The sequence below is a fragment of the Hemicordylus capensis genome, chromosome 9 (genome assembly GCF_027244095.1).
Source record: "Hemicordylus capensis ecotype Gifberg chromosome 9, rHemCap1.1.pri, whole genome shotgun sequence".
In the NCBI taxonomy this organism is placed as follows: domain Eukaryota; kingdom Metazoa; phylum Chordata; class Lepidosauria; order Squamata; family Cordylidae; genus Hemicordylus; species Hemicordylus capensis.
Window position 1 is genome coordinate 2,143,753 of NC_069665.1, and position 16,495 is coordinate 2,160,247.

Sequence of the window (16,495 nt, forward strand, 5' to 3'; positions counted from 1 at the left end):
TCTTCCATTTTTTGCAAGCGAGAATAAAAATGGATGAAATCCTAATGGTATGTACTGTTTCGGGCGATGTGGAAAATTGCAGCACTACTCCACAAAAGCATCTCCACCTCAAGGGTTGCCTCTGCAAGAACTCATGCTGGAAAGGAGAGGGAAGCCAGGCTTGAGCAGCAGAGTCTACGGTTCTGGCTGTTTGGGAGGAATGTCCTGCCCCTTGGCTGGCAGGGCACTGAGTCTTTGGCCTGTGTGTGTGTGTATACACAATGACTAGGGTGGGCCTCGGCGGGTACTGCTCTTCTCAGGACCAGGGAAAGGGAAATCTTGCAATGCACCACAGTTGGCTGCTAGCTGAAAAACAAACCCGTACTTTTGGTGCTTTTGCCGGGCAGGGGGTTTGGGGCACCCGAACCGGTCTAGCAATTGAGGTGGGCAACCTCATACTGGCCCCCGCTGAGGAACAGTCAAGGGCAAGAAGCATCGACTTTGGATGTCTTCTGCCCTGTGCCATTTGTCCTCCTAAGTTCGACTCATACTGGGGTCTCCCAGGATTTGAACTGGCAGCCTGTGGGTCTGAATGATGGGACACTTGGGACTGAGCAGAGGAGGGAGGCTTTGGTTTACATATTTAAAGGGTGCACAAGAACAGCTCTGCTGGATCAGGCCCAAGGAAGCCCATCTAGTCCAGCATCCTGCTTCACAAAGTGGCCCACCAGATGCTGCTGGAAGCCTACAGGCAGGAGGTGAAGGCATGCCCTCTCTCCTGCTGTGACTCCCCTGCAGCTGGTACTCATCCTGCCTTTGAGGCCGGAGGTGGCCTCTAGCCCTCCGACTAGTAGCCATTGATAGACCTCTCCTCCATGAAGTGATCCAAACCCCTCCTCGCAGCACCTGCTCCACCTAGGAACTTGTTTCCCACCCTAGAACTGGGCTCCATGTCCTTGCACACACAAGTCCTTCCATGATCCATGAAGAAGAGCTTCTGTCAGGTCTGCCCGCAATCCCCGCAGATGATCACAGTGCAGCCCTGGGCGGCCAAATCGGCCGCCCATACAACTGCCGGCTCCATCACCGAGCTGGTGGCGGCTGCGGAGATTTGGGGTCGCGTGACCCCGGAAGTCCCAGCATGCCCCACACAAGCAACGCCCAAGACTCCCACTCTCTTGGCTTGGAGAGCTGGTCTGGTGGCAGCAAGCATGAACTGCCCTCTTTGCTAAGCAAGGTCCATCCTGGTTTGCATCTGAATGGGAGACTACATGTGTGAGCACTGGAAGATATTCTCCTTAGGGGATGAGGCCGCTCTGGGAAGGGCATCTGCATGATCCCATGCAGAAGATTCCAAGTTCCCTCCCTGGCAGCATCTCCAAGAGAGGGCTGAGAGAGACTCCTGCCTGCAACCTTGGAGAAGCCGCTGCCAGTCTGTGTAGACAATGCTGAGCTAGTTGGACCAAGGGTCTGACTCCGTATATGGCAGCTTCCTGTGTTCCTAAATGTCCTCCTCCTCCTCCTCCTAAGCAACCCCAGACTGATAGGGCAGGGGTGGTCAACCTGGGGCTCTCCAGCTCTGCCTGGACTACAACTCCCATCATCCTTGGCCATTAGCCTTTGTGGCTGGGGGTGATGGGAGCTGTAGTCCCATAAAAAACTAGAGAGCCTCAGCTTGGTCACCCCCATGATAGAGGGCTTCCTTGAACCCCCCTAAAGACCTCATCTGAGACCCACCCCACAGTAAACTGCTGTCCCACCAGGGCAACGCTGGCAGGGCAGAGAGAGAAAGGGGCTGCTGTCTGCTGCTCCTGGGGCTGCGGGATTGGCTGGCGTGGCTGCTTGTTGTACAACAATCCCGCCTGTCTCTGCGGCTGCTTCAGCTGCTTGCACAGCCCTGCCTGCCTGTCGGATTTCTGAGGACGGTGAGTCTGCTTGTGGGGTCTCCACCCAGTCTCACCCCTTCAATATGCCTGGGAGAGCTTCTGTGAGCTGCCGTCACACCCCCTCCCTCTGCCTGCATCTAAGCCAGTGGGGAGGCGCCTCATGGATTTGGCACCCCCCTGCCCAGTTGTCCAAACTCTCCTGGCAACCTCCAAGGCAGGAGATTCTACAGTTTCCTCTCCAGCAGCTTGTTCCATGGGTGAACTCTGACACTTCTTCCTAATGGTTAACCTCAATCTACCTTCCTAAAGTCACGGCTCCTTGTGCTTTCCTTAGTCGGCACACACAAGGGAAAGGAGAGCCTTCCCCACCTGAGGTTGCAACCCAGCAGGCTTCCTCGGCTGTAAGTTCCATTCACATCAGTGGGAGTCTGTTTCTCTGTAGGCTATGCATCTCCAGCTCTGCCAGCCTTATCTTGCAGGATCTGCCTTCCAGACAGACCCTTCAGAATCCTCCTTGTAGCTTCCCTCAAAACGATTTCCAGTTTGTCCACAGCCTCCTTGGACTGCAGGGCCCAGAAGGGAACACTCGTCCCTTTGCTGAGTTGAGCATTCCCCTCATTTCCCATGTCTTGGGAAATCACCGCGCCTATTGCCATCACTGGAGGACCTTGGCCTTTAGAGCTCCAATATTATGTTGCTGGTCCGTGTCCAATTTATTATCCATGAGACCAACACTGAAGGTAATTATTCTTCACAAGCAAGTACCAGTGTTTGCATTTCTCACGTCTGTAGTCTGAATGCGAAAGGAATGCACTGGATTGAAAAATGGCCTCTTCCACTTTGTACATCATAAGGAATACAACACAGACAAAAACTATTTGTTAGCATCAGTTTTGGGGAGACCCAAGTATTTCTGTTGCCTTGTTCATTCTGAACAGCAACTTCATTGCCTGATCATTTGCACAGCAGAAGGGAGCTGTTCACATCTCAGAGAACCAGCTGGGTGGTCATTCAGGGATGCGCAACTTTTGAAATGCATGAGCTAATGTTACGTATCATAAAGTTATTCACATGAAATGGTCCAGAACACCTGGCAAGCACCAAGACGTATCTGCTGAACAAGGATCAAAGTCTATGATGCCATATTTTTCAATATCTGATGTTTGCAGCTTGCAAAATCTGCACTCAGAAGGGATCTAAAAATAGCAGAGCATGTCTTCATGCAACAGAACAAACTCCAACCACGATTCTCATCTATGCGTTTTTTCATTTTGCAGAACGCTTACAGTTTCATTTTCTGAGAAACCATCTTGGTGTAGTTGTGGGATGGGCCCCAGAGGCCCAGTTTGAAATTCCAACCAGATCCAGTCGCTATGGAACCGGGTCCTGATAAGAGCACATTTTCAAAAATCTCAAAATGGAGCTAGGAACCCAAGTCTGCTGCCTTCCAACTTACACAGCAGAGCAGTCACAGGGACAAGAAGGAAATTAAATCCAAAGAAGAAAATTCAGGGAAGAATTGTATGTACACAAAAGGTCTAGAAGAATCAACAGTTGAAGAAACTGGGAATGTTTAGAGGCTCCTGACTCTGGGTTTCCAGATGTGATTGGACTACAACTCCCATCATCCCCAGCCACAATTGCCAAAGGTTGGGAACTTCTGAGCTACATAACGGAAGGGGAGCTGCAGGCTGGGGAGAAGGCTTACCCAGAGAACATTAAAGGTAGGTAGGGGCCTTTCCCTGACGTTGATCAGACAAGCTCAAGGGACATAGAGTTCCCTTGTTCAAAAGGCTCAAGAGCTTCCCTGAGCTGTCCCTTGTGGCAGGAGCTCAGAGACAGCACCGTTCCTTTCCCTAGGGTCCCCAAACCAACCTTTGGAGACTTCTTCCTGACTCCCTCTAGGTAGCATCTGGGACTTGAATGAAAAGCAGAGGAACACTTTCAATGTTCACATGATCTGCTTAGCTGTTCTGACTAACGATTCTCCCACACTGAACATGGAACTTCGACACAAGGAGGGAAACTTGCAGAATCTTAGCTCAGCTCTGTTGTACAGGGCAGAATATTTCCCTGGCTTGGGAATTCTGGGTGGTTTGTGGGAACATAACTTAAGAGCAGCCCAGTTGGATCAGGTCCAAGGCCTCTCTAGTCCAGTGTCCTGTTTCACACAGTGCCAGAGGCAAGGGCATGCCCTCTCTCCTGCTGCTGTTGCTCCCCTGCAACTGGTATTGAGAGGCATCGTGCCTTTGAGGCTGGAGGTAGCCCATAGACACCAGACTAGTCGCCATTGATAGGCCTGTCCTCCCTGAATTTGCCTAAGCCCCTTTTAAATCCACCCAGGCTGGTGGCTGTTACCACATCTTGTGGCAGAGAAATAAGAGCCACTCATTTCTAGGGCAAGTTACAAATTCTACTTTTGGTGCTCGAGGCAAAACAGTCCCTCCTCCGTTGGCTTGACATGTAGCAAACCTTATCCTAGAAGCTAAGCAGCTAATCAGAGAGGGTGTGTGTGTGTGTGTGTGTGTGTGTGCAGTTCTGCCTGTTAGGTGACTTCCAGGCTCGACGATTCGTCAGTCTCTTCACTGGGTCAACAGACTCACTCCTTGTCAAATGCAGCTAGAAGCAAGTTTCTTGGAGTGACACAGAACTTTTATTCATGTGCAGAGATTCGAAACAGAACACCCCAACTGCCAATGAATTCCCTTTCGTTTCCCACTCTGGGCAAAAGCCAACACACCTTGCCCCGAGCTCTGTCCTCCAGCCGTCCCTCTAATGAAGGCTTTTGCCACCTCTCCCTCTTCGTGACCCGGAGGTGGAAGTTTCCAAGTCTGCAACTGCCACAAGGTCAGACCATCCTACACAGGCAATCCCCGAATGCCAAATTCCCCACACGAGACGCTCCTTCTTGTTTTGGTCCCCACTAATTAGCACGGAGCAGTCAAGAGAGCTCAGCATCAAGGCCTGCAGTGGGATCAGCCTCCTCCGTGGGGGGGCTCCCTAATGGGAAAACCCACCCAGAGGGGCTTCCCAAAGGCCAAACAGCTCTCGCTTCTTCCCACACCCACCTATCTGCCAGTCATCTTTCATATGTTTAATTTTAAAACTGAGGTGGGGGGGGGGAACTCGGGGGGGGGGGAGAATCTCAATCAACCCTCCAAAAAACCTTTGAGTATAAAGTGGAACACATTTTGTTTAAAATACTCTGGGCAATTTTTATAGAACATCCTCTTGGAAAAAAAGTGCAGAGATCATTTTTTTAAGTCCATCCCGCAGGCTCTATCATTTAATTATGAGTGGGACATAAATTATGCATCTACACATTGTTGCATTTTCTATAAAGTGGCATGGAGAAGGGATCTTTTATTTTCTATTTTTGTAGTTCTGATACTCTTTTTTCTTCCTAGGGGCACTTGGGGCGGGGGGGTGGGGAGGGCTGCAGGGTAAGACGCTGATGAAAAAAATTAGCATTTGTCAGCCTAACGCCATTATGAGATCAGCATGGTGCTAACATACACAAAATCTAAATCTATTTCCCCCTGCTTAGACTTGGGGGGAAGGGGTGGGGGGAAAGGAGAATAAAAAACACCCCTCCCGAAAATACTGTGATCTCACCAGGCAGAAAATGTCTCCTTGCAGTTTAAGCACCAGACAAAGGTAATTGGGCAGAAGTGACTCGTTTGCATAGGAGAAAAAGGAAGGGCAAAGGGGGTGCTGCTCTCGGGGGGGGGGGAGGCCCATTCGTTACCTGCACAGAATTCAACCGGCAGTATCCGTTCAAAGGAAACCTAATGACGTGGGTGGGGTCCTGGTTCCAACCAGCGTTGACCGAGTTGCACATGACGTCCCCTGTCTCCGGGAAGATCTCCTCGATCAAGGTTTTCTCCCCGCTCAGCGCAATCCTCTCCCCGAGATCCGGAGTCACCCTCACAACCAAGCAGTCACACGGCTGGAAATGCTTCCTTTGCTCCTTCTCCTGCTTCCAGCGCTCCAGCTCCTTGATCATCGGCTGCAGCTGGTAGTACTTGGCTTCTTCGTATAAAAGATTAAAGTCCTTAAAGAAAGGAGGAAGAGAGACTAGAAACGCTTTGCAAAACGTATCTCTTTCCCCCTGACCTACATATCCCGCAAGAGGCGAAAGGCAACAGGTGTCCATGTCCAAGACAGTGACTTTGGGCTTTGAGAAATCTTGCCTTTAATTGTGCCTGAGCAGACGTGGCTGATCTGGTTTGCTTGCAGTAGATTGCCCTTCCTTTCTCTTTTACTACCACAGGAATAGATTCAAAAACCAAAATAACTGCCTGCAATAAACAGAAGCGCTAGACAGAAGAGGTTTTGACATGACACCAGAAATGAGGGTGTCAAGACTCAGGACCCTAGAGAGGGTGTACAAGGAGGACTTCCTGGAGGTGGAGTTTTCCCACCGGGGTGGGAAAAGGATGCATAAGCCAAAATCCCTTCTTCTGCCCAGTTATGACAGGGAGAGGAGCCTTGCATTCTGCTGCAGTCTGGAAACGCTTCTGCCAGCTTGGACGGTGGCACCTCTCACAAAGAGAGCAACCTTTAGCAAGGTGTTAGCTTTAAATCAATTTTCCCCCTCTTAGATGAGAAATCTTTCTGTAGGCCTGCACAGTTCACGGGCCTCAGTGGCCTCACCTGGGCTGCCCCTGGAAACCTCCAGCAATGAGCAGTGGGTCAACCATTTCTCACTACCTGTCAGTTAAAAAGGCTTACCTGATTTTCAGCCTAAAGCTGCAGTCTTGGTCACACCAGTGGTGGCTCCTTCTACTGACTCAGGCAGGCGCCAAAGGAGGCACAGCTGGCCCGGCTTCCCGGCAACTGGGCTCCTCTTTCTCTCCCGCACTGTCTGCAGGCGGGCCATAAATCAAGTGGTGCTGTGTGGTGACCCGACAAATGGCCAGCCTGCAGACAGAGCGGGAGAGAGAGAGGAGCCACCCAATCTGATGCCAGGAAGCAGAGGCAGCTGTGCCTCCTTTGGGACCCTCCTGGCTCCTTAGGACGAGCCGCTCCGGAGTCACACACGTATTTGCACTTACGGGTTTGTTTTAATTTGCAAGCTGCCCACTGTCTTTCTGCAAGGGAGCCTTCAAGGCAGTGAATTTGGGAGTAAGCCCCACTGAACACAGCGCAACTTCCTTCCAAGCAAACATGCATCGGACTGAGCGGTATGTTTGCAGTTGAAATGGATGCCAGGCAGGAGGACAGGCTAGATTTCCACAGGCAAATGCCTGCCCCCTTTTACAGAGGGATATCAAGAACCAGTTCTCTCTCTCGGTGTGAATGATCTCTTGAATTTAAAAAGCTCTCGCCCTACCTAGGTCCATGTAGATGGCCACACACGCCTCCTGGGCTAGGTGCAATATTTGCACCCAACCCTCCCACTGTACAACATGGAGGATGCTGAAAAGGGGTCTCGTCCAGGGGGACCTCAGGAAAGGGGCCTTTCCAAAGGAGGAGAGAAGACCTCCGCAGAAATCATCCCACTCCCGAGATAGCTGGATGCATTCCACCAAGCCAGCAGCCCTCTGCAGCCTATGAAGGGGCCAGTTTGCTTCAAACAATGTGTGGGTGAGCAACGTCTTGACCCCTTTACTCCCCCACCCCACGACCTGCCTGCCTCTTCCCTTCCTGGCAGTAATGCACAACTCTTGCAGCTCTGTACACAGCGTTGCTCCGCACTGCCTTCTCCTTGGCTCTCCCTTTTGACAACTCCATAGGCCCATCCAGACATTATGTTCAACACTCGTGTGATGAGCGTACAGTGTACACAGGTACAGATCTGTACACAGTCATTCACATGCTATGCTGAATGCAGGCAGAGGAGTGCACGTCCGATCTGTACCCTGCCTCGGAAGGGCCTGTATCCAGGTTCACTTTTAAAATGAACACAGGTACAGTCATTCACGCAACCATGTGTGTGAGTGGGGCAGCTCACATGACAACGACTAGATGCCTCCTACCTCCGTTCAGTTGCTGTGCATTCTCCCCACATTGGATTGTCTGCAAGGGGAAAACGAGGCCGGAGCCTCCGGCTGTGCTCGTGTGCTAAGCAGCCGCGGGGTCAGCAGACTTCCCCTCTGGCCTCATTTGGCAACCGGGCACAGCCGCTGGGTAGACGCAGGCCTTGCAGAGTAGCTGCTACTCCGTGTAGGCAATACGGAGCTGCCAAGAACCTGGCTTGGTTCAAGGCTGTTTCTGGTGTTCCTATGTCGCCACTTAAGGTATCCTGCACCCTCAAACAGCTCCATTCTTTCTTCCTTGCTGCCCCTTACGCTTGTGACCACCTCCAGGAATGCTTGGCTTCCTTCAAATCCCTCCTGGAAAATCTACCATTTTGATGAAGTCTGGGTAAGCCGCCTGGTCCCCAGACCCAAGTCTGTAAAACTGCATATCCGTTCCCTATTTATCCCTGTCTCCGTTGCCTCCCTCAGTGTGTCTCTCCTGTGTAAGCTCCTTGTGGGAGAGATCTCTCCTCTTGTACTTTGCTCAGGGCCAGATTCAGGGATGGACCTATATTTACCGATAGACATATGCACATGTGTTTGCGTCATCTTGAGCTACACTGGTTGCCGATAAGTTTCCGGGCAAAATACAAGGTCTTGGTTATAACCTATAAAGCCCTAACAGCTTGGGCCCTGGGTAATTACGAGAACGTCTTCTTCATCATGAACCCCACCGCCCATTGAGATCATCTGGAGAGGTCCGTCTGCAGTTGCCACCGGCTCATCTGGTGGCTACTCGGAGATGGGCCTTCTCTGCCGCTGCCTCGAGGCTTTGGAATTTACTCCCTGCTGAAATAAGAGCCTCCCCATCTCTGACAGCTTTTTAAAAGTCTTTAAAGACGCATCTGTTCACCCAGGCTTTTAATTAAATATTGTTTTAATAGTTTTAATACTGTTTTAAAATAGTCTTTTAATTTTTTAAAAAACTGTTGTCATGTTTTAATTTGTTGTTCTTTTGTTTTAACTAACGTTTTACTTTTTCTGTTTTTACTTTGTTGTAAACCGCCCAGAGACATAAGTTTTGGGTGGTATAAAAATATGTTAAATAAACAAACAAAATAAAACATGTCGTAAAAAGCAGCAAGTGTACAACAGGTATAAAAAACTTTTAAAAATGTTTTTGTATTTCATCGCAGCTTTCTTTTGTTTCAATGTGCTTTTAATTGTATGTTTTATTCAATTGCGGTTTTATTGTTTTACTTTCCAAGCCTCCCGCAGAACAATTTGCAAACTGAGTTATTACTGTTACTGACAGGTGGGGAAGGAAGGCTCCATCTGCCTCAGGACCCTATCCCTCCCTGCAGCTCAGCCCTCGGCTTCAGGTGTCCCATGCCCCGCAGCGGGGGCTTACCCCACAGTGGGAACCGGTGATCGAGTGCCATTTCCATGGCTCAGAAAAGGAAACTGGCACCCCCCGGCGGGCTTTATCTTCCCCCCTTCTGTCCGAGAGGAAGGCCCTTTGCCAACGTCAACAAGACGACGCGCAAAAGAGGCTCCCAAGGCAGGCACTACAGATGCTGCTTTCCAGCTCTGCCCACTCCTCGGCCAATCTGATACTGCTAATCTGATAGAGGTGAGCTTTCCTCCCACTTGGCATGGATGACTCAGGGTGGAACGCAGCAGATAATGCTGAAAGTGCTGACAGTGTCAAAAAAGAAGAAGAAGAAGGAGAAGAAGGAGAAAAGGATTAGACCGTGGTAGGGGGATATGCCTGCTCCCTACATACACTCTGAATGCATGTTTGGGTGGGGAATACGAATTCTGAAGCTGGAGGAAGACCCACTGAATCCAGCAGAACCTAGTTATGCAGAAATATGCCCAGGACTGGGCTGTTGAGTCACATGAATGACAATTGTTTTTGAGAATTTTTTGATATATTAGGGATTCTCCTTGGGTAACTGGATGTTGCCTTTGGCCATTGTAGCTGGGAATTATGGGAGTTGTAGTCCAACAACATCTGGACCCACGGTCGAGAAGCTCTGCGATATATATAAATATGCTAAGTGAGGGGTTCCCAACCATGTTGCTGAACTACAACTCCCATCCCCCCCGGCTACAATTAATTGTGGCTGGGGATGATGGGAGTCGTAGTTCAGCAACCTCTGAACCCCTGTTCTAATTAATGATTAATATAAAAGCAAAGGATTGTGGTTCTTCTGGGGGGTCTTAATCCAAAACAAAAGGGTGTGTTCAGATGTATTTGCTCTTGCTAATTTATACACTAGTATTTATATCTAGTGTATTACATTAAAAGTAGTATTATACTTTTCTTCCTTCATTGGGACACAAGATGGCATCCATGAGGTTCTCATCCAAACCCTGACCAGATCTAGACCTGCTGAGCTTCAGCAAGGTAGCTGTATCATATGCTCTCCGCTCATGCCCTGGAACTATGGCTACTACTATTAATATGAAGGTGGGTGCTGGGACTCCTGCTATTCTGGTGGTAGGACTGGGCTAGAGGTCTCATACCTAGAAATGCCCTATCACTAGCCCTATTCAGATGACTTGTTATATCAGTGTACAGATGTCTGCTTATACACGTTAGCGTGTGAATGAGTGTACCAGCATTCATTTTAAAGGTTAACGTGGGCACAAGGCTCTCAAATGCATGGTACCGATAGGATATTTCAGCATGATGTGTGAATGACTGGGCTTGTGTACAGATCTGTACACGTTTGTATGAGCGTTCAGCATAATGTGTGAATAGGGCTATTGAAACAGCTGTCTTAGGGATGCCATTAAGCGTGGCCCACAGGGCTCCGTCCACCGGCAAGTTCTCCTGTACACCCCACTGAAATACATGGCCGCTCTGCATGCACACAGGAGCCCATATTAATTTGTGTCGGCCTCTAATATGTCCCCCTAACCCAGACACAGAATATGCTGGGTGCACTGAGACCTGTACGCATGCATTTGTATGCACATCTGGCCCACCCAGGCGATCTCCCCACTTTTTGTGCATCGGAGAAGCTGCGTGAAGGGGCAAACCTAAGAGTCACCCGACTCCGACTCCGTTGGTCCAGAATGGCCCATGTCTGGTTGCGCGTGTGGTGAAGGTTGCAGAATTACCCCTGCCCAGCTAAGAGACAGAATTTGCACCCGTCTGACTTCATGCAGTGCAGCAGCAAACAACACGAAGGACTCGAGCCGGTAATTACAGCTGAATTTAGCATTCACAAGCGCATGAAAACTGTATTAACTATTAGGAAAAGACACTCTCAAGAGGGGGACCTGTCAAAGGCAGAGTACTTTCAAGTCTTGTCTTATTAGCAACTGGAACTGTAGTTAATATTCACCGTAAACACACCAGTCAGATGCGATAATAGAGAATCACTAGCTAAGAACACATCTGCAGCTGTCTCTGTGGCTCACTGCTAGCTCGCTCTGAAAGCAACACTAAAAAAATGCAATCCTTGAAGGCAAGGAAGCAGCCATTCTCAAAGTCCTTATAGACCCACTGAAGCCAATGGGATTATTCTAGGAGAAAGAGGCACCAAGATTGCCAACTTACTGTGTGTTTGGCATTGTGCTGCCTGACAGTCAACACACCAGTGTTGGTGTGATCCTCTGCTTTCAGCCCCACTGAATCGTTCTCCCGCTTCTGCCTATGGGTGCATTTCCAAAATCATGTACAGCATGGCAGCCATTGCAAACTGGCCCCACACTACGCTCTGGTTCCCCGCCTGTGGTGATCTGGTTCTGTGCTAATGCACAGTCTTAGTCCTTGGAACCCCACTGCAAAACCACATCTAAGGGCTGGTCCAGAGCCTGATGGGGACTCCACATCTCCCAGCTCATGACAGAAAGAGAACCAATGCATGAGGCAAGTTTAGACGGGCTTTCAGTCTGCCTGCAGGTTGTGCTAATACTGTAGGTGGAGGGCAACTAAGATGGCAAGGGACCTCAAGTTGACACTCAGTGTGACACTGGAAAGGGTTTTGAATTGCCAACACTGTTATGATAAATTTTCTTTTACAAACCATGGGAATTTGATGGTCAAAAAACCTGCCAGTGTAGGCCCAGAGTGAAGGCTATTTCATTTTTGCTGAGGCCCTGCAAGTGGGGAGATTGGAAGTAAAGGCTGATGCTTTGTGGGAGCTGGGCATGTTAAGCCATGGGAGGACTAAGGGGAAACATGTGGGCACAACCCCCAAGAGGTGTCCTGCACAAACCCTGTTGTCGTGAGAAGGAGCTCCTTGCCCGTTAACTGGTGGTATCACGTGGCTAGTTTCTGGTGTTGCTTCCAAACTTCTGCTATGTCCTGATAAATAATCTGAGCTCTGAGGAAGTTAAATTAGCACAGAAAAAGGGATTTCCACCCCAGGCTCTCCAGGGCTTCACTTTCCTTTGCTTTTGCTGCTATCTCGGACAACTCTTGGGCTCGTCTTCTATGCGCCAGCATCTCCCGTGTGCTGCACAAGCACTGTCACAAACACAAAGAGCACAACCTGCCCAAACCCTGCTTGTGTGCAAACGCCACTCATGTTCACAGAGTAAGTGTCAGTGAAAGGGACGGAAGTTGCCTAGAAACAAGAGTCAGAATCCTGGTCGCCTTTAACAGCAAGCAGTAACAGTTCAACCTGGTGCAGAGAAAGGGCAGCCTAGTCTGCTAACCATGGCTATGCTGGGAGTGCTCAGCAGGCTTGTGCATTCCTTCCCCAACCCCCATCCCCAGCACTTCCCCTCTTGTGCTCCGATTCCTTCCACCTCCCCTTTTTGGAACTAACCATGGTCAAACCATGAGTGCATTAGAAGTGCACTCATTTTTAATACTATTTTAAAAAATGTTAAACATGGTTGGCTCAAACTCGGGTTTTTTCTAACCAGGATATCAAGTTCTTTCTTGCAGCTAACCATGGTTTGTTTTAAAATGGGTGCACAGATAATGTCATCCATAGTTAGTTCTAAAAAGGAAAGAGAAAGAAGGGATCTGTATGTGATAGAGGAGGAGAGAGAGGGAAGAAGTGTATGAGTCCACGGGCGTTCCCTCCTGGGCAGCATTTTGTCCACACTGGACCTTAGGTAAGAAAATACAAAAGGACTCACTCTGAAATAAATCAATGGGTAAGAATACAAACATATTACAGGTTTCTGGCCTGTCTTACCTTAAAGTCTTCCGGGAGCAGCAGTTTCGACGTTCTTAAGAAGCTTAATATGTATCTGAAAATTTCACCATCTCGGTCAATGAAATAGTGCTGTTTTAAACTGTCCAAGACAATAGGTTCCGTGCCATTAAACAGACGGCTTATTCTGGGAGGGGGGAAAAAGGAGAAGGATGGGCAGAAGATGGAGCGGAAGCTCATGAGATCTTGCAAGAGTCATAGGATCTTAGACGGAATGGAAGTTCAGAAGATCTGTCATAGACTTTTAGAAGGCACCTTAAGATCACCGCGTCCAGAAGACAGTCCTCAACCTTGGGTCCCCAGATAACATTGGACAACAACTCCCATCTAAGGCGTTTGGTCACTGATGGCTGGGGATGATGGGAGTTGTAGTCCAACAACAGTTGGGAACTCAAGGTTGAGAACCTCTGGACTAGCCCACCTCCAAGGCAGGAATCTGCAAAAACTGACCTACATCCACAATGCACAGCAAAACGTCTGCCCCCAGTAGATTAACCCACATTAGATTAACCCGCCCTGGGCCAAATTGGGAAGGGCGGTATAAAAATCCGATAAATAAATAAATAATGACCTGTCTACGGTATGGCACAAAGATCAAACACTGGTGCACAGTGCCAAAGGTGGCTAAAGGAACAGATCAGCAGAGCAATTGGAAGTCAAACCATGAATTATGACTTGGCGGGCACCCCCCCCCGCCAGCCCACCTTCTTCTGAGTAGCAGTTTCAAGCGGGGTGTCCAGGTGGCTGGGATTCAGAGGACCAGACATGCTGTTTCATAGGATCCAGTCCCAGAGTGCTCACAGACAGGATGTCTCAGCCCACACGGGGCTCTCACCAGTGCACATACCTGACTGACCACAATCAAGTGCAATCTATGAGATCCATCTATGAGATCAACCCGCAAGGGCTGTGGGTGTGCCTTAGAGGGAAAAGGAACCTGCTTTTCTCTGGGAAACATCCCAAATTCTTCCTGGACATACAAGGATGCTGCACAGACTTGCCCTCAATATTTTGGAGAGTAGATTGTTTGACAGAGAGTGAGATCTTCATGTGGGGACCGATTTCCCATGCAGGCCCAGGTGGTTACACAGTACCCACAAACGCCATCACCCAGCAAGCCCATGAGGATTTCCTTTTCAAAAGCATTCCAGAAAACATCTGTATTCCTGCTGCAGAACGTGTCTGCAATCTTAAGCATCTCTCAAGCCTTCTAACCCCTTCCCCTCTCCCTCCTCCTCTCTCAGGAAGCAAAGAGGCCCCACCAGAACTGCTGGAGTTTGGGTGCAATTTTGTATTTGGGTAGTTTGGGGACAGGCTGTTGCTTCTCTCCTGCGTGGCCCGGTTTGAGAAGGCTCTTTTTGATGTTGCATTGTTCTCCCACTTCATGTATAATTTTCTTTCCACTATCGCTCCTAAATCTGGTGTTTCCAGTTCCTTCTAATTTAGTAATCATCTGCAGATTTCATTAGTGTGCCATCTACTCTCTTCTGGATTAATTACAGAGATATTTATTTAATACTGCTTGAGCTCATATAATTCCCTGCTGAACACCCAAAGAAGGTCCCGCACCCTTCCTGGAATCCGCAAACTGTGGTCGGTCACTCCCACCCACTCCCCAATTTACAATCCATCAGCCCAACATCTAGGCAGGCAACACAAACCCTAAACCAGAAGTTTTGGATCTGAATGAGTTTGATTGATTGATTGATTGATTGATTGATTGATTGATTAAGTGCTGGCGAGTCGGCGTCGACTCTTAGCGACCACATAGATAAGATTCTCTCCAGGACGATCTGACTTCAACTTGGCCTTTAAGGTCTCTCAGTGGTGCATGATGTGGTGCCTAACATGAATGAGTTAGGCATTGCAAAACCCCAAGATCTCGGGGGTTCTCCAACTTGGGTCCCCAGACATTGCTGGACTACAACTCCCATCATTCCCTGAATGAATTAGGAAAGTGCACAGCAGGCATTGCTAAACCCCAGTATGTCAAGAGTTCTCCAACTCGGGTCTCCAAGATGATGGGAGCTGTAGTCCTGCAACACCTGGGGACCCACATTTGAGGAACTCCTGCAGTATTTCCCGCTTCCTTGCTTCCTCCTTCTCAGTCTCTAATTAAGGAATGGCTTACAAAAAGCAATCAAGCTGTCTTTACTATTAACAAGGTGCTGAAGCTGTTCCCCCACACAGGCCAAACCAGGCCAATGAAGCTTGCATGTGAGAACCACTGGGATTGCGCCCAATCATGGCGGCACCTCAGTGGCAAACCCGCCTCCAGAGCCACCCTCTAAAACGGAGTTAAGCAGCAAGCACTCGCTTAACCCCGTTTTTCTGACGGTCTGCCAGCAGACTGTGGGGCTCCCTAACCCTAACCGGCCAGCTTCAGGGTGCGGGGGGGGAGGATGCCCATAATGCACTCGTGCCATGCATTATGGGAGTTCATTATGCATACTCGTGCCATGCCTTATGGGAATGGGCCAATGCATCCTGGCACCCGGACCTGCTGGGACCAGCTAGTAATCCACCCACCGAAGAAACAGAAATGGATTGTCTACAGGGAGGTACGCTTTTTAAGGCTTCTTCCCAATTGTGAGAAAAGGCTTGCTGCTTTTCAGCAAAGACGTTATCGGAGTGGCTTACATCACAAACGTGAGTGTAGCAAAAGGACAACTTTACCCCGCCGGAGCTTGGAGAGGCACCTTTGCTGAGGGCTCCACACACCCCTGGAGGCTTTGCATGGCTCCAGACTCTAGACAGCAGGCACATGGTGCATCAACATTTCTTGAAGCTAACCACGTCAAGTGTAGGTGGCATGCACCCACTTTGAACAGCCACATCCACACGCCTGGGAACCCAGACTGGCCCAGGATTCCCCGACACACAAACACAGAGTTTAAAGGCACAAATTATGGCAGAACAGCAGGAATTGTAGCTATTTGCACAGAACTGAGCCAAGTTTACCACTTTCAACCCGATTCTCAGCTCAGAAGAGGCCCATCCACACATTATGTTCAACACTCATACAACAAGTGTACACAGATACAGCTCTATACATAAGTACAGTCATTCATATGTTTTGCTGAACGCAGGTACATAAGTACACTTCCTATCTCTACCATGCATTTGAGGGGCCTGCATCTGGTTTCACTTTTAAAATGAACACAGGTACAGTCATTCACACAATCACACATACAAGTGTACAGACATCAAAGCAGTCTCCCCCACCTCCCCTGCCCACTCCCATCTTAAGCTACTGCACAAAGATCACCCAGTTTGGGGGACGTTCATGCAAGGGATTTGGAGCAGATCTATGGCTCCGTTATCTTGTGCTGATCTTACAGCACTATTATTATTACTCACATTGAAGCTCCTTCTACTGACTCGGATCACTGGTCCAGCCATCTAGGTCAGCCTGATCTACACTGACTGGCAGCAGGTCTCCACAATTTCAAACAGAAAAGGGGCTTTCTCAGCCCGACCT

At 49.2% G+C, this 16,495-nt stretch overlaps 1 protein-coding gene across 5 annotated transcripts in view; it reads right to left on the reverse strand.

Moving 5' to 3' along the window:
• Positions 1 to 16,495, reverse strand: part of KCTD15 (potassium channel tetramerization domain containing 15) — a 66,547-nt gene that overhangs the window by 11,476 nt on the left and 38,576 nt on the right. For all 5 annotated transcript variants that reach the window (XM_053270562.1, XM_053270563.1, XM_053270567.1 and 2 more), the window contains 2 exons: positions 12,997 to 13,141; positions 5,614 to 5,919 (listed from right to left, as the gene is read on the reverse strand). In XM_053270562.1, coding sequence (XP_053126537.1) covers positions 5,614 to 5,919; positions 12,997 to 13,141 — 451 coding nt within the window. The remainder of the gene's footprint in view (positions 1 to 5,613; positions 5,920 to 12,996; positions 13,142 to 16,495) is intronic.